Source organism: Argentina anserina, chromosome 3 (genome assembly GCF_933775445.1).
Source record: "Argentina anserina chromosome 3, drPotAnse1.1, whole genome shotgun sequence".
Taxonomy (NCBI): Eukaryota; Viridiplantae; Streptophyta; class Magnoliopsida; order Rosales; family Rosaceae; genus Argentina; species Argentina anserina.
In genome coordinates, this window is record NC_065874.1 from 19,186,983 (window position 1) to 19,213,060 (window position 26,078).

The window sequence follows — 26,078 nt, forward strand, 5'->3', positions numbered from 1 at the left end:
GAAACGGAACCATACGCATTATTTACGCTACCAGTATCGACTGCTACACCAAGGCGTATGTTGATATTGCTGGAGCTGCTGACGGCGTTGGTGTGGATAGAATTTGTGTTGGTTCACTAAGTGTAAAACTAAACCCATGTCAAGGGAGCAATGCAAGTCCAATGACGATGCATATGCGCATAGTTAATCACATCATCCCGACCTTCTGCTGTTCTGATCCTTGATGATAAGAAAAACGTATGGAGAGATGAGGACTGGGAAAATGTGAATGTAATGAAGAAATATAATTTCTTCAGGGACAGTTGTCAGAACTCAGAAGTATGGCCTCAGTGATACTCAGTCGTATTCTGAGTCAAAGACCGATGAGTTTGATCGGTTTGGAGGAGCTTACCTTGCCAAGATACTTAAACTTCTTGTACATCCACAAAACATTATTTGATGGAGTGGAGTTACAGGGGTTGGAACATGCGGACAGAGATGTGAGGCTTGTATTGAAAATGGCACAGAAATTAATAAGTCTTGAGGGGCTGTGAAATTGTCGTTAGCCATGTAAATGTCCAGGCTGATGCTCATTTTGTGTCGGAGATGGCAGAGCAGTAGGGTGCTAGTTCGACTCAAGCCGATCCATTTATCACACATGTAGCTGCAGCAATTGTTTCGAACACAGAATTCTTGCCGGGCAGTTCTAGAAGGAAAACTTTTGTTTTGCTAAATTATGCGGCAAAAGCAACCTGAACATAATTTTTCCCTGCCATTAGTTCATTACCAACAATGAGCAACTTATCTGTATCATAATAGTTGCCACTACACTCTGGGGTCAACAAGAAAAACCAAGTGCCAACAAATGAAGAAGAAAAGGGAGAATGAATTGCAAGAGCAACTGATTTGGAAGTTTGAGAGAATTTCTGGATGTATAAAGTCTGGAATAGTAAATCTTTTGTAAAACATTCTCTGCCTGTAGATTTCCTGCAATTTTTAAAACACTCTTATTATACATCTTTCCCTCTCAATCTCTTTTAAACAAGTTGATTTTCTTAAAGTTACAATCACTAAAATATAAAATTCAACGAAGAAGCTGATTTTTTTTTCAAGTGAAGCTATACCAAAACTACCCTTCATACATTCTACAACATAAAGCCACATTTTCACTTCTTTTTTGTATATATATATGCAGGCAATAAAAACCACATTTTGTGGTAACGTATATTACCTGTACTAGAAAACCACATACAAATGATACAATTCACTCAATGTTTGTATTTGAACCAGTTATCTTGAGAGATGGTTCGAACGCGTAACCCCACGAGGGTCTAGCATAGGTTGTTGAGTTCGTAGTGTTTCCTTTGAGTGGAGTCGTTCCAATGTTGCTAGAACATCAATCATGAGTGGCCTATTCTTTGGATCTGTATGAAGACACTGTAAAGCAAGTGCGGCTGCAGCTTGGGCGGCTTTTTTAGGGTATTGACCCCCCAATCTTGTGTCCATGATTCTTAGAACTCGTTTACTATCACTCAAAAATGGCTTTGCCCAATCCACCAGTGTTTCTTCCACACTCCTAGCTCTCTCATCATCCATCGCTCGTCTTCCTGATAGTAGCTCTAACAGAACTACACCGAAGCTGTACACATCACTCTTCGGTGTCAAGTGACCTGCTCATTATAAACCATTCAACGAAGAAAGCAATCTAGTCAATACATTATGCTTCAATAACATGATGAGGTGTTGTGCATCTTTTTGCTAGTGGAAGAAGGCTTTCACTCATAAGGTTCTTACTAACTTCTAGATATGTCATCCTTGTTACTATTCAGAGGGTCATTGAAATAATTATTCACTGGTTTTCAATATACAAGAGCAGCTAAACAGTTCATATCTGGCGTAATGGGTGATTTAGTTATCAGTGTATGGTATGAGAGAACCAGAAAAATTGAAAAACTGATCAAAGATGAAAAATTATTAAAAAAATAGACAAACAAAAAGGATCTTCGGGGACTAGAATGTACCAAATGTTTACTTATCTGGATAACTGGTGATATACCACAGAAACTAAACCAACGGAATAAGTGGGAAGATAACTGGTATCATACGATTATACATGTGACCTAAATAAGTGGTTAAGAGTAGAGGACCTGGCATGCCCGTTTAATTTTCAAATATGTTTGGCTTGGATAATGATGTTACACTAACATAAGTTCCTAAGTTTTAATGGAATGGAACAAGGGAAGCAAAATACTTTTACCATAAGTAGGATCCTAATCACTTCTAGGATTTCCCCTCTAATGACATAGAATATAAGGCAATCATCTGTGTGGCTTTATACAATTGAATTACAGTACTATCATTAAAAATGTAAAGATTGTAATTCAAGGTAACACTCACCTGTAGCGACATATTCTGGGGCAGCGTAGCCTCGAGTTCCCACGACTCTGGTTGAAACATGAGTGTTGTCTCCAGTAGGACCGTCCCTTGCTAAGCCAAAATCTGATAGCTTTGCACTGAAATCCTGCGTAGATTACTTGCATCAAACTAAACTCAATCACCAGGTAAGCTTGTTTTCCTAAATTATAGTTGAGCTTAGACATGGTGTCATTGACAAAATAGTGAGACCTTCGAAAATAATTAAGAAAGCTTACTGAATCAAGTAGAATGTTGGAAGCCTTCAAGTCACGGTAGATAACATTAGCATTTAAGCTATGCAAAAAGGACAACCCCCTTGCAACATCAACTGCAACACTCATTCGCATAGCCCATGGTATAGGCTGTACACCTTCTGCACACCACAACAAGAAAAATAATAATAATTTAGGTACTTCATACAAATATTTTTTTTTAAACAACGGTCACCACCTTAAATAGGAAAAAATGATCCAGTTTCAACGTTAAAGGAGTAATTGAGAATCTCAAAACTTCTCTAAAATTGAAACTTTTCTTTCACAAACTTTTTGTATTCTCTATAGAAACCAAGAAAATGTTTCATTAATGAAAATAAATTTGTTTCAATTTGACTATTTCTCTAGATAGGAAGCTGCCAGTGTACATCCCACCAATCCGTTAAAACATGTGTTCTTGAATCTTAGTTTCTTGTTAAGTCAAATCCACTGAACTTAGCTGGGGAATAAATACATATTTCAAAAAGAATCATACATGAGATCTTTTCTTTTGGAAGAGCAGAATATGCAACTGAAAGACCATCAAGCTCAAGCATTTTGTCTTTTCAGACTGGCTTCATAACTAGGTCACTAGGTAATCAATAATAAATAAATAAAACAGAGAATAACGTTAACAGTTAACACTTGAATAATAATCATGATAGGACATAGGATGCGCATCTGCTCAAAAGGTGTACAATATTCCTAGCATCCACTCTACGCAGATTATGTTCAAGATTCGATAGCACAATTCTTTTTTCAGGAAACATATTGTATTACCAAGTTAGAATGATTGTAGCAGTCAAACCAGGAAAATATCTATCTATATGTTCAATAATCAAGAGAAATTAAGAAGAAGAAACATCATAAATTATCTAACGAATTAAAGAACGAAGATATATACTTACTCCTAAACAAATGATTCTCCAAGCTTCCTTTAGGCATAAACTCGTAAACAAGAAGTCTATTGTCAGATTCTGAGCAGTAGCCTATTAGTTTAACGAGATTTTCATGGTGAAACTGACCAAGATAGTTGACTTCTGCCTGCCAAGTGTAAAAACGATTTAATCAACCTTAAGATTAGGACTAGCAGTATCTGGTCAAATTATCTAATAATCTAGATTGTACATACCAGCCATTCCTTGTGACCTTGAAAGCTTTCCTGCTTAAGCCTCTTGATAGCCACCACCAAGCCAGTCCCTGGTCTAGTGGGAGCTAAGGTGGTAGCATCAATCCAGCCTTTGAAGACCCACCCAAACCCTCCTTCTCCAAGTAGGCTATCCGGGCGGAAGTTTTTTGTAGCATTCTTCAGATCAATGAAACTGAAGGACTTAAGGGTGCTAGGAACACATGTATCAGCGACATTGGTTTCTATCAGAGCTTTAGTTTTCGTACCCACCAATGGCCTATCCTGGTTGGAGGATGCTAAATTGTGATGTTCCTTGTTAGTGTGCTTTGTACTTCCTAAAAGTGAAAGCCACAATATTTGTAAGAATTTATTGTCATGTTGAAGAGAAAGATAAATATCATAACCACATACATAGCTAGACATATACTAAGCACGCAAAATAGTTATTTCAAACATTTTCCAGGTATCATCTCCTTCATCCATTAAAACAATTGCAGAACTCATTTATGTAGTAACTGAGACTGAAGGATGGACCAGAACGTCGATTAGGTTAAGTGGAGGAGCTACCTTAGAAAGCATACGTTAAAGGTATCTCAGAAAACTATAGATTACAAATAATTAGGCCTTCCCTTAAACTATTGCCAAAATCACCATCACTCTACACACTACAACCCCTAAAGGCCAGCATCCACTCTTCTAAGACCAGAAACACTTTAACCCCTGAGTTGTATGAAATCAGTAACCTCAGCAAACACATGTACTAATTATGGAACACTGATACTTACAATATAAATATTAAATGACTACAAGTACTAGAGAAAAGTAAACACCAATGTCCAACTAAAGTCGAATCGATTCATCCAAACAGTCTCTCATATCTTGCATCACATGTGTAGTCATGAACAACAATTCAATATCTAACTTTTTATTTAAACATCATGCCCACTAGAACTTAATGAAACTGGAGATAGTTACAATCATCCAACTCTTTGGGAGACTAAATGTTCGTTCATGGTTGCCATATTGCAGAAGGGGCTACCTAGAAAAATGAAGTACAAGTCTGAGAAATCTTTTACAAGCTAGAGAGAGTTTGGACCAGTGTGAATGATTACATAAAGAGTGACTAGTTTTGGGTAGTACGAACATATATATATTAACAAACAGATGCAGACCTATAACTAAACAAAGACTAGTTAAACAAGGGAGGTGAAATAAATTAGAGGACTGAGGACAACTGAGACTAAAACCAGATAACTGTGAGTTGCGAAATGTTAACAGAAACAAAAGCAGGGGAAGTCAGGAAAGCATGTATCATGTTGCTGGTATTTGCTATGTTGATAGATTCAGAAGCAGGGAGCAGTCATGTTTAAAGTTGTTGGGTATGAAATAGTATACAGAGTGAAACAGAAAGAGGAAAATCAAAGTACGAACCAGGAGGGGTAGGGAAGTTGTTGGAAGAAGCATGGGCGCACTTTGCTGGCCTAGCGCAAAAATTCCCCATACTGCTTTGATCTGATCACATGCAATGACAGGAGCACAAAAAGGGATAGGAAGAGAAACACAGAGAGATGACCGAGTCTTGTTGATGTCTTTGTTGTTGTTCTACCCAACTGAATTGGAAAGAGAGGAGGAAATGTCAAAGAAGGGGGAGGAGAGCAATCTGGAGATGGGTCCATTGGGAAAGAGGGAGAGAGAAAAGAAGAAGAAGAAGAAGAAGAAACAGGTGAAGCAGCTTAATTTAGTCAACGGAATTATATTTCAGGCGTTGAATGAAGGAGAGAAACAAGAATTGGATTGAATGATTGAGTGTATATTAGGAACAAAAAGTTGGTTCCATGAATAATTGAGTGTATTGGACTTTGACTCTGGAATTCAACTTGAGACTTGAGAATTTGAGAGCGTGGAAAATTTAGAGTGGACCGGAGATGTATGGCTTTTGCAGGATAAACTCCTCCTTGGTGTTCCCATTTGTTTCCAGTTTATAAAATCTTATACTAGAACCTTGGTTTGACAGAAGTTATTCCAAGATTTCCAACAGACAGAAATCTTAGTTTATATGATATTTGTATCTTGGTCTTCTTCCTATTTTGGATGCATATCTGATTTTGATCCCAACTTTCATTTGTGTCTCGTGATCCCACAAAGCATTGATCACGAGAACGGCAAGTAAACAAAGAAGAACAGAAACATATATACAAGTGAAAACAATCTGGTAACTGAATTAATAGAGCAGCTTTCAAATTGATAAACACACCAGATGTGTATTAAATGATCTTGACAGGTATGATTAACATCATATGGTGTGGACGGTAACAAAGATATGTAGAATAAGCGAGTCCCTGGATGGTTGAGATCAATACTTGTAAATAAAGCTAGAAAAATGAAAAATGCCACCATTGTTTTCTACAGGTGAAAAGAGACTGAGATCATAGAGTCACATCTAGATTTTGTACAGAATGGATTAGATGAATGCAAGAGATGAGTCTATGACACGAGCAGACATACTGCTTCCTTCCTTTTTCATTCAATCTCGCCTGGTCAGCAGAAAATTTGTGTTTGTAATATCTTTGATTCAACCCTGGTCCCTGTAGCACCCAATTTTATCAGTGTGAATGGAAGAGATATGTATACAAGTCAGAATGTAAGTTCACAAGGAAGGGTGATATAAAAGAACTTCAAAAAGAAGTCTTAAATTTGTGATAACCCAAAAACAAGTCTTAAATGTGGCTACGACTGAGTATAACTGTATTCAGGGAGACAGGGACCTTAAGATATATTCTTCACCATATTACCAAAGTAAGTTAGTAACGAAATTTTGACCGAGTTGCTTAAATTTGAGAACTGAACATGTATATGACATTCATTTTCATCGTTGAATTCAAAGAGTTGCAAAGAAAGTTGTACAAAGACGTTATGCAGATTCTATTTCACCGCATGTTGAAACTATTGATTGAAGTTTACTGGTCAGCAATACTGTAAAAGTGTGTGAAGTCAAGTTCTACAAAATGTCAAGTTCCCCATTCATTCTCTGGACAAAATGTCAAGTTCAAATCAGGCTGCACCTCTTCTACATAAACAAGATAGGGATGAAGAAAAGCAAAGAGTGAGTAACAATGGAAGGAAACATGAATCCTCCAGCGCAAAAGCATCTGAAGAAAATCCATTCAATATTTGCAGTTGTAAACAAAGGTCATGAGTAGCTTAAAGGTCACTGATTTTCTATATAAAATAAAATTTTGAAATAGATCATTGCAGATATACAAGAAAAGAAAACAAATTCAAGACTACAGTTCAAGTGAAAGAGTGAAATCTTAACAGCTGACAAATCCAAAGAGACTCAAATTTGGTACTTGTTTTCGTTCTCTATAGACATGGTTGCCTTCTCATATGGATCTCTGCAGTAGAACGTAATTCTTTACTTTTCGCTTCAAAATGATCTGTTGTCAGTAGACCCGTCTAGTTGCGCAGTTTTTATGGTCACTTATCTATAGCTCTGTGTCATGTTTATATTTATAAACGTCATTGTGTATACTCTATGAATATTTTTTTGCCTTGAGTTGTATAACAAATAGTGCCCTTGATGCACTTGCAAGAGGGTCTCTAAACCTCGAGAGCCTTTGCCTTCAAATTTTCAAAACATCAAATGCATTTACCTCGGCTCTACTTCAAAGTTTTAAATGAGTATGGCAGAATACAAGTAGGAGCCATACAAGTAAGTGTAACTTGCAATATAGAGTTTCATGGTGGTATATATGTGTCCGTGAACAGATGTGAATAAACAAAGAGCTTTCGGGAGAAGATGCACAGGTGAATGAGGTGATGGTGTTTTGAGTTATGTTAAATCAGGTTTAGCTCTACCAAAAGATTACTGGCGGCATGATTGGCTTGTCTTCCATACTTACGAGCAAAAACACTTTTGTAGCGTACAGTGCAGTTGGAACTTAGAAGTGCCCAATACACATGCACCCATTCAACTTTGGATCATATTTCCAAGAGCAAAGGAGTATCAAATGTGGAGCAAAGGAGTAACATATATGAAGCAAAGGACAACAAATATAAACTCGTAATTTGTAGAAATGTGAGCCAAGCAGTTTCTTTTTCCCCCAACAAGCTTTGAAAAATGGAATCAGTATCCCAAGCAAAAAGAAAATAAAATCAATGTCCTACTACACTAACTGAAACAAAATCATTTTTGTTCCCCGCAGCAAAATAAAACAAAACAAAACCACAAAAATAGTGTTTATTTTATTTTTTTCATCGAAACATCGAATCTTAAAAAAGATCTTTCTTTCTCCATGCGCAGATATACTATTTTCTATATATCAGACTTCTGGAAAAAATACGAATGGTCCCCCGCACATAATATATGTCTCTTGTTTCTTTTCAGTGGAAGCAGAAAGATAGGAGTAGTCATTAGAATTTGGATTCCATCAAATTCAGAAAATACATCAACTGTTGGTGACTACTCAGAATAAGCTTGCATAAGTGGTTTGTTCCATTAGCATCACAGTGACACTCAGAATGGATTCAGGTTGTTGTTTCATTTTAGCAATAGCACTGCAAGGACATCCTAACTGACATATGGAAGAACCGAAGAACGGAAGAAGTGAAGCTTGAAATATAGTTTCATGCTTCCTAGCTAGAGTAGGAAAAATTTAATGAGATCATAAAATTCATCTATGTTGCTAGAAAGCGCGACCGCAAATGGTTATGGGTAGATGCAGACTACAGATGTAGCCACAAGTTATAACCTCCATAAGAGCTTTTGCGGCTTTGCCATGAGTTGTTGAAATTGTGTAGCTAGATGGAAACTAAAGATACTACACACACTGGTGCCGAAGTCCTTTAAAGTTGCACGAGTACGCATTTTGAGTACGCGTTCTATTCATGCTTCTGCATAAACAGGGCCAGCAGCACTAAAGCCTTTCCTCTTGGCTACTTGCTACATCTCTGGCCACCATGCAACCCATGCTTATCTGTTATCATAGGAAAATGAGATATCTTGGAAGAGGACTAAATACTGAGTCTTCTAAAATTGTATCCAACACTAGAAACCTAGGTAACATGGATCTCTGAAATGTGTATTGTAGTCTAATTCCATAATTTCCTTAAATTTTATAGGAAGCAGCTCTCTTCTTATGGATGCAATGGATCATTAGATCTGCACCCATGGGAACATCTTAGGGAAAGTCGGCACCAAATGATGTCTTCTTCATAATCACCACGTATAAAATCATTTCTTACATATATTTACAATCCTTGCTATGCAAAGGAGCCAAACAAAAATATGACATGATTATCCTAACTTGTATGTAACGAGCAACAGAACTGGAGAAAAATTTCACACATCAGCTAGAAACTTCTTTTCTACTGTTACCCATCGATGCTTCAAGCATATATACAGATCCCGATTTATCAGTAACGGAAAATATCATATCACAGAGCTTTAGACCATGGAAGCAGTATCCGAGTAATACTTGTTGTAATTCAGGTATTCCCAGAAGTGAGAGAGTCCAAACTCACCATGTTTAGGTGATCTGAGGTAACAGAAGTGCAGTTCCTTTATACTCTTGTCAAAGGTGTGTTTTATGGAAATAACCTGCAAATCAGATGCACAAACAAATTATGAAAAAAGTTAGCACAGTTCTTTCTTTTCACTCGCCAGAAAAAGTTACCGGGAGCTGTTTTTAATGCAACGACACAGTACATGTAAACAGAAGCAAATAATACACCTACATGATTTCAGTATTGTTGAAAATCACTTGCTTTGTAGGCACACAGATAAAAAGTTGCAGACAAGTAAAAACACCGTGCAGTCTGAGATTGATGTATGTCCAGTCTCATTCTTTTGAATTAAGGAAACATTGATGTAAACTCTTTGTCTCGAGAGGTTTCCCTTTCAAAGAAACAGAAAAAATGAAGTAGGGAATGGGCTGTCTTCAAGGAATAAGTACTCACAAACACAGGGTCGGTATCACAATAGTATAAACACATGTTTAGCTATGATATAAATGTACCGTGATTGGCATTTTGAAGTAGCATACTACGTTTCAGGGAACACTAATGTTGGATCTAACTCGGATAGCAAACCAAAGTATCATAACATAGCAACACAGCAGTTTGTTCTCTTGTCACTTTTACCGTATAAGTATATATGGCATTGCTAGTTCAACTAGAATTAATTCTTGGTCAGGTAACCTTACATTTCCCAATTAATATGAGAATCACCTGGGATATATTTATTCCAGAGAGTCTTGCAATTAAATTCGCTTGACCTGTTCCAGCATCGCATACCCTCCCAGTAAGACAAGATCTAAAGTCTAGAGCACACTGCAGAATGCTCTCAATGATGCAAGCTATAGGTCTTGTTTCATCGGAGAGGAAACATCTGCAAAAAAGGTTCAAGTCACCATTAACAGACAAACAAGGGTAACAATACCAAAAGAAAGTGCAGATACAATGAAGCAGCCTAAACAATAAGTCCAACCTATCTATTCATTTGTACTAAAGTAGCTATATGCTACAGTCGACCTGTGAATTCTAGTACATAAGATACTGTGCAGTCCTACTTTCGTTGAAAACACTATAACTAAAAGCGAAGGACTTGACAAAAAATTATTTATAAAACTGTTACAAAATCCACCTGGTGCAACTTCTCAGATGAGAAAGAATCAAGAAATTTACATTGAAACATTATCACACTTGGAAAATCCATAAAAATATTGAAAGGGAACCCACAATATGAAGCCCCAAACCTCTATTCCCACAAAACCTCACCAAAAACCCCCATTTCCACTCTACTATGTGCAGGAAAGCATGGAAATAATATCCTACAGTGGTATAACATACTTGCCTATTAACACAAAATGTAATCTCTTTCTAGAGTTACTTCTGACAGCTATTTCCCAAGGACAGCAACATTGCTCTCCAAGTTTCTTATCAGTGAACCATATATTTTTTGGGACAAGACACAACTATACACCTTACAACAAAATTGTTCCTATGACTGACCCTGACCCCTCAGACAACAATAATTTCATGAAATTACCAATCTCCCTACAATTTCTTCATAATTCTTTATCTAGGTAGTCAGAAGTTTTACTAGAAACTAACTGAAGTCAAATGTGTTACAGCACTCGGAGAATTCGAATAGTAGCACATACTTTGGAATTGAGGAGAGGCTGAGGATGGTTAACTAAGAGCAAGTAATTCTGAAAACAGGATTGTGGTAATCCTCGAGAAAGGATTGTGGTAGTTGTAGAAACTTTCTTCATAAGTATGCATAAAGGTATCATGATGATATGCTACATCTCCTATTTGTACCAACACTTATGCCCGTCTCTTTAATCTCCTATTCTTTTCATACTACCAGATCCCAAAATTTCACAGTTGTGATGGATCAAGTTCCCGGCAAACAGGACTATTCTAGCAATCACAACCTCTTCTGTTACCTTTCTATATGAATTCAAGCAATGTACCATGTATTTACTAAGAGTGAACAACGCATGTAAGCTGTGTTATTAAGAACATGAACAATTCAATTTACACAGATTGCATATAACAAGTGGGCAACTTTACCCCTAAAAAAAGTGGGCAACTTTATTACAGTATGTCAGGGGACTTACATGTGAAGTGAATCTAAGAGATATGCCATGTGCACAGACTGAAGATCCATCATATCTTTGACCTACATTTAAGACCAAGATTTTATAAAATCATAAAATCCAAGCGACATTACAAATTACAGATGTCTTGTGACATTTTTATCTTTCCAAAGATACCGCAGTAATTGAATAACTGTATTTTCTGTATATACACGTGAGAATAAAAATAAAAATAATAATAACAAGAACAGGCTGAATTATACAGTTCTATCCAACATACAGTAATTCAATTAATCTAACATTTGAGTCCAGCCAAAATGATTATTTCTTCACATGTGATTTTTTTTAACTTTTATCATAAAAGAATAAAACAAATGGATTATACCCTTCTCAAATGAAAAAGATACTAGAAGAGACTGTTATCCAACATGCAATTTTATTAATTTGATGATATCCATAAGTTTACTTGCTATACTGCAATGAACAATTTCATTTACTTCATATTGAACTCTCACGAGAAATTCTAATGTTCTTTCAGCTCATTTTAAATATCTATCTCTCCGCTGTCAAATGCAAAGTAGGAAAGCATGAATCAATTTATTTGGATATCCATTGCATGCCCATACCAAGAAACAAAATTATGCGATATAAAATGAATTATGTCAATCACATTAATCTTCAGTTAAATCATTTGAACTTCACTTTCAGGCTCAATTTACGAAAAAAATATTAGAAGAAGGTAGCAGGCTGCAAACCTTATGCTTAAGTGAGTATAAGAACCTGCACCATGACACATGTGATAGCTGTGACTCCACATATTGCTGCAAGGTAGATACAAAGTGATGGACCTGATGCCTGGAGATGGATCAGAGAGACGATGACTGAATGCAATTTTAATTATTTATCTTCAAGCGAGTTATTGATTGGACTAAAAGCTCTTGTAAGAAAGTTAGAGTGTTGAAAAGAAGGTCGGCAAAAATTCTCTATTTTATATCATCAACCTAGAAAAATTTAGAATGTTAAGTTCCCTGAAAGTATGAAATCAATTTTGGGTCATTTTATCAATTTTATACAATTCTCTTGTGCATTAATTTGGGTCCCAAAAAAGAAATACATGAAGGCAAACCTTCTAAGGCTTCTATCATCATGTTTAAATCAGAAGCTAAACTCCACATGCCAAAGAAGGCAAAGCAAAAAGAAATTATTAGAAAACATATTTCAAGTAACAAATAATGTTCGAGCCATTGGATGGAAGAACAGAAACTGTTTATTACCAAGAGGATTAGGGTTGGATGAGTTTAACTTCCCCCAGCTTCATGGGATTCGGTTTCACTTTCAACTATTTTGCTGATTTCAAGGCCAGGGGGGGGGATTTTTACTGTCCTTTTTAAAGTATAATGAGTTCGGTCCTTCCGTTATTTGCATTTATTGGATGTGGATTGTTCATCCAGTTGTCATACTTTCTCTCTAATTAACATAAATTTTTCACTCCAAAATCTAGCAATAAAAGACTGAATCTTGCATAGGTGCAAAATTAGTTGACAGAGATCAATATGATATCCCTACAAATGCAAAGACAGATAACTACCTCATTTTCACTAATGCTTTAAAATGGCTCAATTCCTTTTCATGTTCCTCAGAGTGGCTATTCCAACTAGCCAAGTGGAATAGATCCTGCATCGTAAAAGAATATTTTTGTGTTGTTTGTGCAACAAAAAGAAAAAGTTCAGTCAAAAGTACTTCCATGATGCAAATGCAAATCCATGTGAAAGGATCAGAATCAGAAAAACAAAATTTTCCCTGTTTGAAAAATTCATGCAATCTTGTGGAACACAGAAGAATATATGTTAAAGAATTCAAAAAGGCAGCATACCAGAAAGAAAAACAAAACAAAAAACAAAACAACACCTTCAATTGGCACCACACATCGGTCAATGAAAACAGAGCAAGTTTCACTTGTATCAAGAAACTGAATATCTTGGCATATATTTTCAATGCATCAGGAGTCAAAACAATGCTGATGGGCCAGTCCACTCGATATCCCAAACCAAGAAAGTTGAAGGAATGGACTCCTGCATCATTAACACAATAATTACATACGACAATATATATAGAGCCCAACACAAAAACAAAGTCACAAAGCTGACAGAAAAATGCCAAGTTGAACTGAAACCAAATGTCTTAAATTTCCAAAGCATGATAAAATCTAGAAAGGGGCAGAAAAGAGGGCAGGCACAAGAAGCTTGTTTGAACAAACAATAAATTAAGGTTCCAAGCTGATTAACAAGGGATACTCAAGTCCAAGAAAAAAAACGGTTTGTAAAATGTACCAATAGCAGATGCTGAAAGGGGCACTGCATCATGTCCTTTGAGGTACACAAATAACCTGTCCTTATTACGATCACGTTCACATGATGATCTCTGAACTGATGACTCGAGAAAACTTTGAATTTCGGAAAGTCTATGATCTGCCTGTGTAATACTCCATTTCTGTAATTCCAGAATAAACATGGAATCAGATGGGACTGAGGAATCATATAACAGTATTTTATAATGACCGGAAATGATTATTACATGATTCCAAAGGGACATAATAAACAAATCTGCCCAGTCTGCTAATTCCATGAAGTGGTATCGTCGCAGAGCCAGCAAATGTTCTTGCAATTCAAATCCTTCTTCAAGCAACTTAATAGTTAACTTGCTGACATACTTATATCTGCCATGTTCAAGGATAACACCTCATACCAAAACAAAATATTGAACAGGACGCGACAAAAGATACAAAACCAAGTCCATGACTCAATATAATATTACGAAGAAAACAAAGAATTTAAACATATATCCTTCTTCATGTAATGGCATGCTTTTGAATTTATATTCAACTGGCTGACAATCATTAAAAGTAATAGATTTTCTATCTCAATCCTGTAACATGAATTTTAGCGTAACATAATGAATTGTTAAAGTGAATGTCTATATATAATAGCCGCAAAAGAAGGACCGGCAGATTCATAACCTTCAAACATAAGCAATTCAAGCACCATACTAACAAACTGATGGTCCTAAAATATTCTACCTCAGATGTGTCTTCTAATTAATATGGAATAGAGGCGGAAACATAAGCTTCAATGAAAAAAACAGTGATCTAGGGAAACACAAATCAACTAAATCCTATAAGCAACTATGTTTGCGATTGGAATGGGTACCAAAACCTGTATGGAACAGACTATCCAATGCATATAACACAAACTTGACAACAAGAAAAAACAGCTTAAAGGAAGGATACTGGAACATAATCTCCTGAAGAACGCATTTGTCAATGATAAAATCAAGTGGTATGTCAAAAATGGCCGTCAAGCTTTCACTGTAATCTTCAACTTTATTAACAACAGTGTCATTAAATCTACCAAGCAAACTCTCCCAACAACTACCGCCAGAAACATTGGTTACAGTAGCATCCCCCTTGCTATCGCTTGTTGAGTCTGCAGATGGCAGAAGGTTAGATACAATTGTTCTTTCAATCAGAACATCATCTTTAGCAAAACTTTGTTTCACAGGGTGATCACTCCTAACACTGGTAGTGGAGGCATTAGCATCCATGAGCCCTACAGGAACCTTTACTGGAAACACCTTACAAGGATCTTTTATTTGAGAGAAATTGAAGTAAGGCAAAGAATCCCCAATATCTGACTCGCAACACTCTCCCGGCCTGGACGTTAGGTGAAGAAAATTATTCTTTGTCAACATTGGGTTCATGCTGAGAAATTTGTTATGGTAATTAACCTTCAACTGTCGTAATGCAAATGTATCAGATGCATAACTGGCCTTCTGAGGTCCAACGTTGCCAAAGGCTTCTTCTATTAAAGCATTACTATCCAAGATTGTTTTTCTAAAATATGATGAACCTTCCTTTAAGGCTCCCATTATCCTTTCATTCACCTGCGAGGCAAAGTCTGTTGGATGTGACTTCAGGCCTTCTTTGTACTCTAAATCCATGACAGACTGTTTCTCAAAATAATCTCTTTCCAGACGGTCCTTATCAGTGACACAATCTGAAAATTGATCATCCAATATCTGACTTGTAAGTAAGCACTTATGATGAGAATGCTTACAGGCATCTTTTCTTTCACCAATTCTACTATTCTCATCTAAAAGACATGAATCTGCACATCTATGGGGCTTTTGCAAAGTATCAACTGGAGTACTCATTGAGAAGCTTAAAGCAGATAAATAAGTTTGGTCTTCCCCAAGAGTGTGACTGGGAAACCCAGTCATGTTCTGGTAAATATTTTGTTCTTCAGATAAAGTGGAGCTTGAACACTCAGATGATTCGTAGGCATCTGCATTGTGACGTACACCATCTCTTGAACTTAACTCGTCCGAATCCATATCATCATCCAACCTGATAATTGGAGAAATTTAACCTTTGTTGAAGCCACGATAAAATGCAAAAACTAGATAACTCTTCAGATGTTATACCTTTTTTTTTAAACGCAGATGTTATTATACCGTAAAGTTAAATAACACAATGCATGCAGATGTGCAACACTCGTGCAGCATGAACAGACATGCATGCAAGTGTGCACATGCACAAACAAATACATATGCTGACTGATGGAGAGAGAGAGAGAGAGATTACACATTTGACTCCCTGTCATCATCTGTTGAAGGAGCAATAAATCTGTCATCTAATGGTGGGATTAAAACTGCGATGGCTGAACTTCTTCCACTATAATCCAAGAGAGCAGGCACCGACTCTTGTGGAACTACCTACACATTAAAAATCATGCATACCACCAAAAGGAATTACGAAATAAACATAAAACAACAGGTGACAAAAACAACTACAGAAACGAAATAGTATGAGATATGATAGACATGAAGCATATGTCTCAAAAAAGGGAAATCTTACAATGATCTGTGACTTGTCTATACTGTTCATGAGCATTCTTGTGACTGGTAGAACATCCGATTGGACCCAAAAGAAAAAATAATAATAAATAAAGAACATTTCTTTTCAAAAAACAGTTCTTTTTTTTTCTTTTTTTGCTAATCAAAAATCAGTTCATGTCAACTTAGAGAAAAAATAATGTTTTTACTTAAACCATGCAGACATACATAAGATCCAATTTTTTAATAACTGAAAATAGAGCGTAAGCCTCAGTCATAGGTTGCTGCAAACCACCACCGTATCATTTCAAACATATCAAAGTACCCAAGTCTGGAAATTGTGTTACTTAGTCCTACCGATGACTATGCAAAGTGGCGTGATCATAATTATTGCAACAAGTATCACTTACGTGTCAAAATATGAACAAGATGGCAAGTGATAATCTTAGTAATTCAGAAGAAAGAAATCAAGGGAACTATGAAAGGTAGTTGCATTTTAGGTACAGACAGACGATAATAGGTCTGCAACTATTGCCATTTGCATTCCAGGGCTTAAAACAAATAATCACAGGTGATATAAATGATAAAATATGCCAAGCATGAAGACTTGTAATTGCATTTCACTTTTTTAATATTAGAAAGCACAAATTTTATCTGAAGATACTGAACTTAAGGAAAAAAAATCAACCTGTTGAAATCTGAACTCTAATTCTGTCAAAAGATTCTGGAGTCTGTCATGCAACCTTTTGTAATAATATTCCCTTGAAAGTACCATGGCCTCTATATTTCCTTTGCTGAATGTCAATGGAGATGCATAAGATGGACATTTGCTTGAAACCCCACTCCAGCAAGGAAGGAAACTCTCATAATTATGGTTTTTAGGGGCATTGAAAGTACACAATTGAAGCAATTTCGCTAGAACTTGCAGCTGCTGACCAGCTCTGAAAAGTGGAATCACAAAGTCCTTCAAAAAACAAGGAACAGGAACCCCATCTCGTTCCTGAGATATGAATACCAGCCATCAGAACCTTAGAAAGAAGAGATCGACTAATTCACTGAAAAACAGTATGTAACTCCCATGTTCCTAAACTTTAAAACTTAACTAGCATTACCCTGATAGTTGCCAATGGGAAGTCAATAGAGATACCGGTTTCAACATCTGGATAATGAGAGTGAATACATTCCACCAAAAACTCGTCGTAAGGATCGCTAATCTCAGCTTTGAATATCCATGATCTTATAAATCCAAAGTATGGTTCACATGTACGAAGAAAAAGAAATTTTAGTACAGGCCGATGAGCAGGATCAGCAACCTAAACAAACAAACAAACAAAAAGTATATGAATACATCGGTGATAACACTAGCAGACTCCCATTTAAAAAATCCAAAACACTAATATGTTTGAAGACCAATTTAAGCTCATAAAAGATGCCAATAACCAATTACAAACATGTGCTCAGAGTAAACACAGTTTCAAGCTAACCTGCAGTTGAGTATACAGATACGTGAGTAGGTCACCTCCTCTGTAGAAATTACAAAACTCAGATTTAGCTCTCGCAAGCAACACCTCAATACCAGACGCTGAGTAGCAATCACGAAATCCATACAAGTTGCATATGTTCGCAAGCGATTCAATCCGAGACCTCAAATCCTGAGTGTGCAAATACACCTCCAACAAAGTAACTTCACAATGTACCACACTGTTGAGACACCCCACCGCAGAAGGCAGCGCACTCCGCCTCAACCCCACAGAAGCATACAATGTATCCAAAGCACAAATGTAACCCTCCACAACCTTCCCCACCGCAACGGCGAAAGCCTGATTAACAAGACTATAAGGAGGGCACATCTTCGCCTCATTTCCAGCTTCAACATCGAATTTCGTAAAGTAATCGACAAATTTCCCGAGAAGAAAGACCAGCAAACCTGAGCAGCCTATGGAATGGAGTACATTCCCCAGAGCGTGAGTGCTGGAAGACCTACTCCACAGGCTCGGCACCTCATGGAAGGTCCTGTCCGCCGCATCGGAGCGAAACGCAGCCGAAAGCTTCTGGACACTAACAAGCGACGATTCGAATCCTTGCAGTGCATTCATCGCCAACCGCACCAGACTCGCCTCCTGAAATTGTTCGATTCAGTGAATTGGAGGTTGGAGAAAGCTTTGAGTGAGAGAAAGAGAGGGGACTTACGGAGACGGAGGAGGCGTGGCGGAGGGAGAGAGGGTTGGGTGAAGGGAGATGGAAATGGCCGCTTTCGGAAGGGATGGATTCCCATGAGGTTGGAGGAAGCAGAGGATCTTCGAGATTCAGATTGTGGAGGAATGAGGATGCGAAATCGGTCATCTCCAATTTTGGGAGATTAGGGCTTCTTCCCCAATCGAGTAGAGGAGTTGAGAGAGTGTGTGTAAAAGAGTACCACCCCGCCTAAGTATTTATACGGGAAAATTATGGTTTTGTTTGAGGATGAAATACTTGTATATTATTGAATGATATGGGGCCTATATATAGGCATTTACAACACCACAATCCCGTAGGATTCGGAGTCCTAATCTACTACGGAGATGCTAATCTATCTCCTAACAGGAAACCTATTAGGCTAAGACACACACAAGGGTAGAATAGTAATTCTTCTGGAACACTCCCCCTTGTGTCGCATGCCTAGGTTGCATGGTGCACACATCGTTGCCTCGGTAAAAACCTTGTCAAGCAAAACAAAAACCTCTTGGGTAAAACAAAAGCTTGATCGAAGGGAAAAAGAGCACAACGCACCAACTACTTAAGGATCTTAACATGTGATGTAGACTCCCCCTGAAGTCTACCAAACTCTAGTGTTCCGATAAACGACGCATGCAAATGCTCTTCACATGTTTCACAAAAGTAGATTTAGGCAAAGACTTAGTGAACAAATCCGCAACATTGGATTCTGAACTCACTTGATTGATCTGAACATTCAAGAACTTCTGTTGTTGAACGTTGTAGAAGAACTTAGGCGAAATATGCTTGGTGTTGTCTCCCTTGATGAAACCTAACTTTGTCTGCTCTATGCAAGCAGCATTATCTTCATAAATGCACGTAGGTTGATCAGTTGTAGAGACTAATCCACAAGAATCACGAATATGGCGAACAAGTGATCGTAGCCAAACACATTCTTTCACTGCTTCATGGAGAGCGATGATCTCCGCGTGATTCGAAGAAGTAGCAACAAGAGATTGCTTTGTGGATCTCCAAGATATCGCCGTATTCCCAATGGTAAACACATAACCGGTTTGAGAACGAGCCTTGTGAGGGTCAGAGAGGTACCCTGCGTCGGCATAACCAACTAACAAGTTGTTTGGAGTCTTTGCATCGGGGGATAGAGCTGCACGGGACCGGTGGCTGCTCTCGGCGTACGGCGGCAAGGCCGGCGGTCGGCGACGGCGGTGGTGTGGGGAGATACCGTGGCGGTGTTCTCTCTGCAATAGGGGTAGAACAATCCCATGTCAATGGAACCTTTCAAGTATCGAAACAAATGCTTGATTCCATTCCAATGACGTAGCGTAGGTGCGGAGCTAAATCTAGCTAATAAGTTCACTGCGAAAGATATGTCCGGTCTAGTACATTGAGCAAGATACAATAGTGCCCCAATCGCACTAAGGTATGGAACTTCAAGACCAAGAACGTCTTCATCATCCTCTTTAGGACGGAAGGGATCCTTCTTGATATCTAGACTTCGGACGACCATGGGAGTAGACAATGGACTGCATAGATCCATATTGAAATTTCGTCCTCCCTAGGTCTTTCATCTCAAATTCCGACTTCAGATAAGACACGGTCTCTTCAATCTCATCAAGAGTACCGATTATGTTCATGTCATCAACGATGACGAATCCGGAATTTGTCTTTCGTATGAACACACATGGGCATAGTTCATCATTCTTGTAACCCCTTCTCACCAAGTATTGATGCAACCGATTGTACCACATTCTTCCGGATTGCTTTAACCCGTACAACGAACGACGTAATCTGACTGCATGAGCACTCCGTGGTCTGGAGGCACTTGATGGAGGTAAAGGTAGTCCCTCAGGAGCTTTCATGTATATCTCTGCGTCAAGATCCCCATAGAGATAAGCAGTGACCACATCCATAAGCTGCATGTTTAGTCTTTCGGACACTACCAGACTAATAAGGTAGCGGAAGGTAATGATGTCCATAACAGGAGAATAAGTCTCTTCATAGTCAATACCAGGTCGTTGTGAGAATCCTTGCGCCACGAGTCTTGCCTTATAACGCACGATCTCGTTCATCTCATTACGCTTACGAACGAAGACCCATTTATGTCCAACAGGTTTGACATCTCTTGGAGTCAATTCAACCTTTCCGAAGACTTCTCGCTTCGCTAATGAGTCAAGTTCTGCCTGGATTGCTTCCTTCCACTTCGGCCAATCTGCTCTGCGTTCGCATTCAGCTACAAAGCGAGGTTCAACGTCGTCTTCAGATATGATCTCAAGTGCGACGGAATAAGCGAAAACGTCATCAATGCATGTAGTGGCTCGGTTTCGGACCGACTGCTCACTTGTGTAGTTCACTGAGATTTCGTTGTTCTCTGGCATCAAACAAGGTTCCATAGCGTCCCACGGAAACACTTGAGTTGATTCATGGACATAGCTGTAATCAGAGACAACTTCATACGATGGTGATTCATCGTTGATGACGCGCTGTGCCTTAGTCATTCGCTTCTTTCTAGGTTTTGAATCCCTAGAGTTTATCGGTCTCCCCCTTTTTCTTTGAGGAGCCGAGGCCGAAGCTGCTCCATGCTGGGCCATCTCAGCATCGTCGCCACAAGGGGCGCCGGCAACACCACGGCGTACGGTGGTGCCGCCGTCGGCCTCCATCCCACTGTCAGGGGCGGTGCCAACGTTGCTAGGTCCAGGAGCTTGTCTTCCACGCCCGTATTTCGGGACATCCAACCGTGCCGGTACGTTCGCAGCGGGTATGTTTGATCTCGTCACTTTAGCAATATCTACAAAGCCGTCGGGCATCGAATCCGCGACTTTCTAGAGGTCGATAATGCGTTGCACTTCTAACTCACTTTGAGCAGTGCGGGGATCATAATGAGACATAGTGGGGACACACCACGTCAATTCCTGACGTTCATTTGGAATGATAACATTCCCATCTCCCCCTAACGACGGGAAGCATGTCTCATCAAAGTGACAATCTGCAAATCTTGCAGTAAAGAGATCTCCGGTGGTTGGTTCTAAGTAGCGGACAATCGTTGGGGAATTATAGCCAACATAGATACCTAATCGTCTCTGAGGACCCATCTTAGTACGCAGCGGAGGCGTAATAGGCACATAAACGGCGCAACCAAAGATGCGTAAGTGTGAAATATTGGGTTCGTAACCAGTTACCATCTGGTACGCACTAAACGCTTGGTTAGCCGCGGGTCGGAAACGAATAAGTGTCGCTGCATGCAACACTGCATATCCCCACGCAGAGATCGGCAGGTTAGTACCCATAACCATTGCCCGAGCAACAAGCTGAATACGCTTGATGGTAGCCTCTGCTAGACCGTTCTGTGAATGAACATGAGGAACGGGATGTTCAACTTCGATCCCAATAGACATGCAGTAATCATCAAAAGTTTTGGAGGTGAATTCTCCAGCATTATCCAAACGAATGGATTTGATAGTATAATCGGGGTGGTGAGCCCGAAGTTTGATGATCTCAGCTAATAACTTAGCAAATGCAGCATTCCTTGTGGATAGCAATGCGACGTGTGACCAACGCGTCGATGCATCAACCAATACCATAAAATATCGAAAAGGTCCGCATTCTGGTTGAATAGGTCCACAAATGTCACCTTGGATACGTTGTAAGAATGGAATGTTCTCGGTTGAAGCCTTAGCAAAAGAAGGACTTCCTTGAAATTTAGCAAGAGAACAAGCTTTGCAAAACGAGCGATGGGCATCAGAAATTGCCATGGAGGCATTGGAAAGCACGGGAGGCATCGCAAGCTCCTGTGAAGGAGGGGATGCCACCACCGACGGCATGAAAGCCGTGGAGCTGCCGAGTGAGGCATGCTCGGCCTCACCATGCGGTGCATGGGTCGGCACGGCCTCACCGTGCGGAGCACGGGTGAGGTGATCCTCCAATCGCTTCCGGGACTTGAAAAATGGATGACCATGTGAATTCTTAAGAATTCTAATCATCATATCACGTCCAGGGTGCCCAAGACGGGCATGCCAAAGCATATAAGAGTCCGAATCACAAAAGTTGCGTTCAACCGCATATGATTCAAAGATCCGAATGGAAGTAAGATACAAACCATTCCCAAGACTCTTCATCTTCTCTAAGATGCGGCGATGGCCTGCTTTCTCAGAGGTAACACAAAGATATTCCTCTCCATTCTCAACATAAGTATCGAGGTGAAAACCATTGGCACGTATGTCCTTAAAACTTAGCAAGGTGCGGGGAGACTTCGGCGCATAAAGAGCGTCTACGACGTTAAGAGTCGTACCATTAGGCAACATGAAAGAAGCAGTGCCTCTTCCTTGAATGATGGATTTCGAGCCAATCATTGTAGTCATCGAATAAGTCGAAAACACTAGATCCGTGAACAACTGCCTGTGCCGTAGGACAGTGTGGGTGGTTCCGCAATCAGCTAGACATTCGATTTCACCGCGGGACATCTACAAAATGACAATTAAGAGAGTCAGCGACACGGGAACAATTCTATACAATACGCCGTAGGATATTTTAAGAAAGGGAATCGGAACAAAGCGCGATTCCATCGAATGTATCACATGGCAATAGTACTACATTCTTCAACTAAAGAGTTGGGAATCATGGTATTGAAGCAGTGAAATACCAAACAGTAAACGAGGGTGGTAGAAACCATCCAATAATGGTGTGGAAACACACACAAAGAGTACCGGTGAGTGCATATAACGGACTTGGAGAAAACCGGAAAAACAAACCGGAAAACCATGTCAAAAGAACTCTAAACCGGGTGAATTTTGGACGAGGAAAACGTGGCAGCAGGGGCTGCTGCAATATGCCGGAAGAATCACGAGAAAACGACGAAAAATCGTCGAAAAACTCGGTGGAAAACCGCCGACACCTATTGCCGAAAAACCGGCCGGCGGCTGTCGAAACTGGCCGGTATGGAGGCCGGGACTTCAGGTCCGACAGGGGACGCCGGCAGGGACCGAGTTGCGGTGCCGGAAACGCCGGGAAATGGCCGGAAGACGGCGAATACGCCGGCAAAACGTGCCGGAAACGCCGGAATAGTAACCGGGGCCGGCCAAGGCAAAACGACGTCGTTTTCGACGTTCCGAGGTTCGTTTTCCGAATTTTAAGTTCCAAATTCACAATGTAGTGCTATTGGGGTCCCATGTGACCCAAAAGCGTCCAATTTAAAAACCACGTGAGTTGCACACGTTGATCATCATGCTAAGTGTCGGATAAATAAAATTCTCAAAGAGATCGTCTTGTAAGCAAGAATTGAGAAATTTTATTGAATGCCAATCTTTAATACATCACTCATAAACTTCTAATTCCAAAATCAAAAGACTATTACAAAGTCAATGAAAATAACAATGGCGGTCGGCCATAACAATACTTAAATCATAAAGCTAAAGAAGCTAAAACGACTAATCAAAGTCGGGAGTATCCATGGTAGCAACCGGAGGCCTAGCTTTAGAAGCAAGGGGCTCGGGTTTCATGGAGATATGGTGAGTCTCGATCTCATGGTCCTCATCCACATGATTCGATTCGGGTTGTAGAAACTTCTTGTAGGCGGAGTAAGCCTTGATCATCTCTTTGCTAGCGCGACAATCGCGATTAAAGTGCTTAAAGGAGCCACATTTGAAGCATGGAGACTTGCCATTACCGGAAGTGGAGGCATTAGGAGGCGCACGGCCTCCTTGAAGTGTGGGACGAGGATGGCCTCCCCCTGAGGGTGCGGCGCCGCCACCATCACGGGTCCATGTATTGGACCGAGGCCGAGATCGGCCTTGTTGCCTCCCACCACGAGAGTTGTTATTTTGGTGCTGATATGGAGCGTTCCTTGATTGATTCTTTTGCTTAGGAGCTTTCCCATAGTTAGCCTGTGGCGTAGAAATTCTTTTAGTGCCAACAGGTCTATTGTTGTTGTTGAGGAGAATCTCAGAATGTCTCTCCTTCTTAGCTAAGAGTGCCATTAAGTCGGCAAAAGACCGGATCTTCCCTTCTTCTACATGAGTGCGGTACGTATGAGCTTGAACCTCATAGTTGATTGGAAACGTGTCCAATGTCTTATTGAGAAGATCTAGGTCGGTCTTAATGAAACCAACGGTGCCAAGATCGGATTGCAAGCATAGCATATCCTGATTGAAATCATCCACTCTCTTATAGTCCAATAGACGGATGTTATCCCATCTAACGGTCAATTCAGGAAGAAGCTTATCATGAACGTTGTTGTACCGCAAGCGTAGTTTGTCCCATAATTCGTTAGGATCTTTTACGTTCAAGTATTGCCTCTTGAGAGTTGCATGGATGTGACGTCTCATAAAGATGAGAGTCTGAGTCTTAGCCATAGGTGGGAAATCAGCAGGAGGGTCGGCAAACATGCCTTCAATCCCTCGGCTCTCGAACGCGAGTTCCATGTCGGAAACCCAGCGGTGGTATTCCTTTCCTTCTAGATCAAGAAGGCCAAATTCCGGTCGAGATGGCGATGACATCTACAAACACGAATACAGAATCGATTAGATTCAAGTATAATAGGAATTAGAAGGGGTGACGTATATGGTCACAAGAAAAATCGATGCAAACGGCGATACTCATGATCGCACCCAAAACAGCGGTGCACTCAGGCGACCACACGAAAATCGATTAACTTCCCTTTCAAAACAATCGTGACTCCCCCAGGACCGTCACACAGAAAACATCGACCAAGAGGGGAAACCCATCCCTCTATAGTCTCATCGGCGTTATAAGAAAGGCCGGAATTAAGACAAGAAGAAGGCTAATAGCGCCCGATATAATGTATCTATACGTTCAAAAGCGGGAACGTTTATAAAAATTTACCTTGGGAGGTTTGTAGCATACGGGAGTAGCGTCTCTTGAGCGAAGTCCTTGCTTGTGACTTTCACGTCTCTTGCGTGAATATGCGGGAGGAGCAATTTTGAATGCTTTGAGGCGAGCAGCAGGTGCGGCGAGCGGCGAGTGCGGCGAGCGGCGAATGCTGCGAACAGCGAATGCGGCGAGCGGCGAATGCGGCGAGCGGCGAATGCGGCGAACGGCGAATGCGGCGAACGGCGAATGCGGCGAACGGCGAGCGGCGAATGCGGCGAGCGGCGCGCAGCAGGGCTGCGGGGCTGCGGGGCTGCGTGCAGGAGCTGCGGGGCTGCGGGGCTGCGTGCAGGAGCTGCGGGGCTGCAGGGCTGCGGGGCTGCGGGGCTGCAGGGCTGCGGGGCTGCAGGGCTGCGGGGCTGCAGGGCTGCGGGGCTGCAGGGCTGCGGGGCTGCGGGGCTGCAGGGCTGCGGGGCTGCGGGGCTGCAGGGCTGCGGGGCTTGCGAGGGCAGGGGCTGCGAGGGCAGGGGCTGCGAGGGCAGGAGCTGCGAGGGCAGCAGGGGGTTGCGGCGACAGCAGGCAGGGGGTTGCGGCGACAGCAGGAAGGGAAGAAAAATTTCGGAAGGCTCTAAAAGATTCAGGGTTTTTAGGGCTTCGTGCTGATAACGTGTTTGAGGATGAAATACTTGTATATTATTGAATGATATGGGGGCCTATATATAGGCATTTACAACACCACAATCCCGTAGGATTCGGAGTCCTAATCTACTACGGAGA

The 26,078-nt window shown here is 40.3% G+C and overlaps 2 protein-coding genes across 5 annotated transcripts; both read right to left on the reverse strand.

Moving 5' to 3' along the window:
* Positions 1-233: 233 nt before the first annotated feature.
* LOC126788786 (probable serine/threonine-protein kinase PBL3) lies at positions 234-5,545 on the reverse strand. Of its 3 annotated transcripts, none has more exons than XR_007671417.1 (7): positions 5,206-5,545; positions 3,778-4,109; positions 3,554-3,689; positions 2,631-2,767; positions 2,377-2,500; positions 1,211-1,649; positions 234-748 (listed from the first exon to the last, which is right to left on the reverse strand). XR_007671417.1 is itself a non-coding variant. In XM_050514797.1 (6 exons), exons 1-6 carry the CDS (start codon positions 5,273-5,275, stop codon positions 1,270-1,272), a joined length of 1,179 nt encoding a protein of 392 aa, XP_050370754.1. In that variant the 5' UTR covers positions 5,276-5,545; the 3' UTR covers positions 1,119-1,269. The 3 variants fall into 3 exon arrangements, 1 of the variants encoding a protein (XP_050370754.1); XR_007671418.1 differs by having other exon boundaries at positions 713-731; XM_050514797.1 differs by lacking the exon at positions 234-748 and having other exon boundaries at positions 1,119-1,649.
* A 3,413-nt stretch (positions 5,546-8,958) lies between these two features.
* On the reverse strand, positions 8,959-18,663 carry LOC126788785 (uncharacterized). 2 transcript variants are annotated; one of them, XR_007671416.1, is made up of 15 exons: positions 18,459-18,663; positions 17,753-18,388; positions 17,381-17,581; positions 16,957-17,268; positions 16,018-16,148; positions 14,665-15,780; positions 13,953-14,094; positions 13,709-13,868; positions 13,287-13,450; positions 12,967-13,052; positions 12,134-12,233; positions 11,400-11,461; positions 10,003-10,162; positions 9,081-9,373; positions 8,959-9,032 (listed from the first exon to the last, which is right to left on the reverse strand). XR_007671416.1 is itself a non-coding variant. In XM_050514794.1 (14 exons), exons 1-14 carry the CDS (start codon positions 18,609-18,611, stop codon positions 9,221-9,223), a joined length of 3,576 nt encoding a protein of 1,191 aa, XP_050370751.1. In that variant the 5' UTR covers positions 18,612-18,663; the 3' UTR covers positions 8,959-9,220. The 2 variants fall into 2 exon arrangements, 1 of the variants encoding a protein (XP_050370751.1); XM_050514794.1 differs by having other exon boundaries at positions 8,959-9,373.
* Positions 18,664-26,078: the final 7,415 nt, after the last annotated feature.

Excerpts from the sequence above, each read along its gene's own strand:
- LOC126788786 (XM_050514797.1), bottom strand. The coding sequence starts at position 5,275 with ATGGGGAATTTTTGCGCTAGGCCAGCAAAGTGCGCCCATGCTTCTTCC. Across the intron at positions 2,768-3,553 it reads GGAGAATCATTTGTTTAGGA|AAGGTGTACAGCCTATACCA; the intron begins GTAAGTATATAT and ends TGTGGTGTGCAG. Across the intron at positions 2,501-2,630 it reads CCAACATTCTACTTGATTCA|GATTTCAGTGCAAAGCTATC; the intron begins GTAAGCTTTCTT and ends TAATCTACGCAG.
- LOC126788785 (XM_050514794.1), bottom strand. The coding sequence starts at position 18,611 with ATGACCGATTTCGCATCCTCATTCCTCCACAATCTGAATCTCGAAGAT. Across the intron at positions 14,095-14,664 it reads CTTCAGGAGATTATGTTCCA|ATATAAGTATGTCAGCAAGT; the intron begins GTATCCTTCCTT and ends TGAACATGGCAG. Across the intron at positions 11,462-12,133 it reads TATACTCACTTAAGCATAAG|GTCAAAGATATGATGGATCT; the intron begins GTTTGCAGCCTG and ends TCTTAAATGTAG.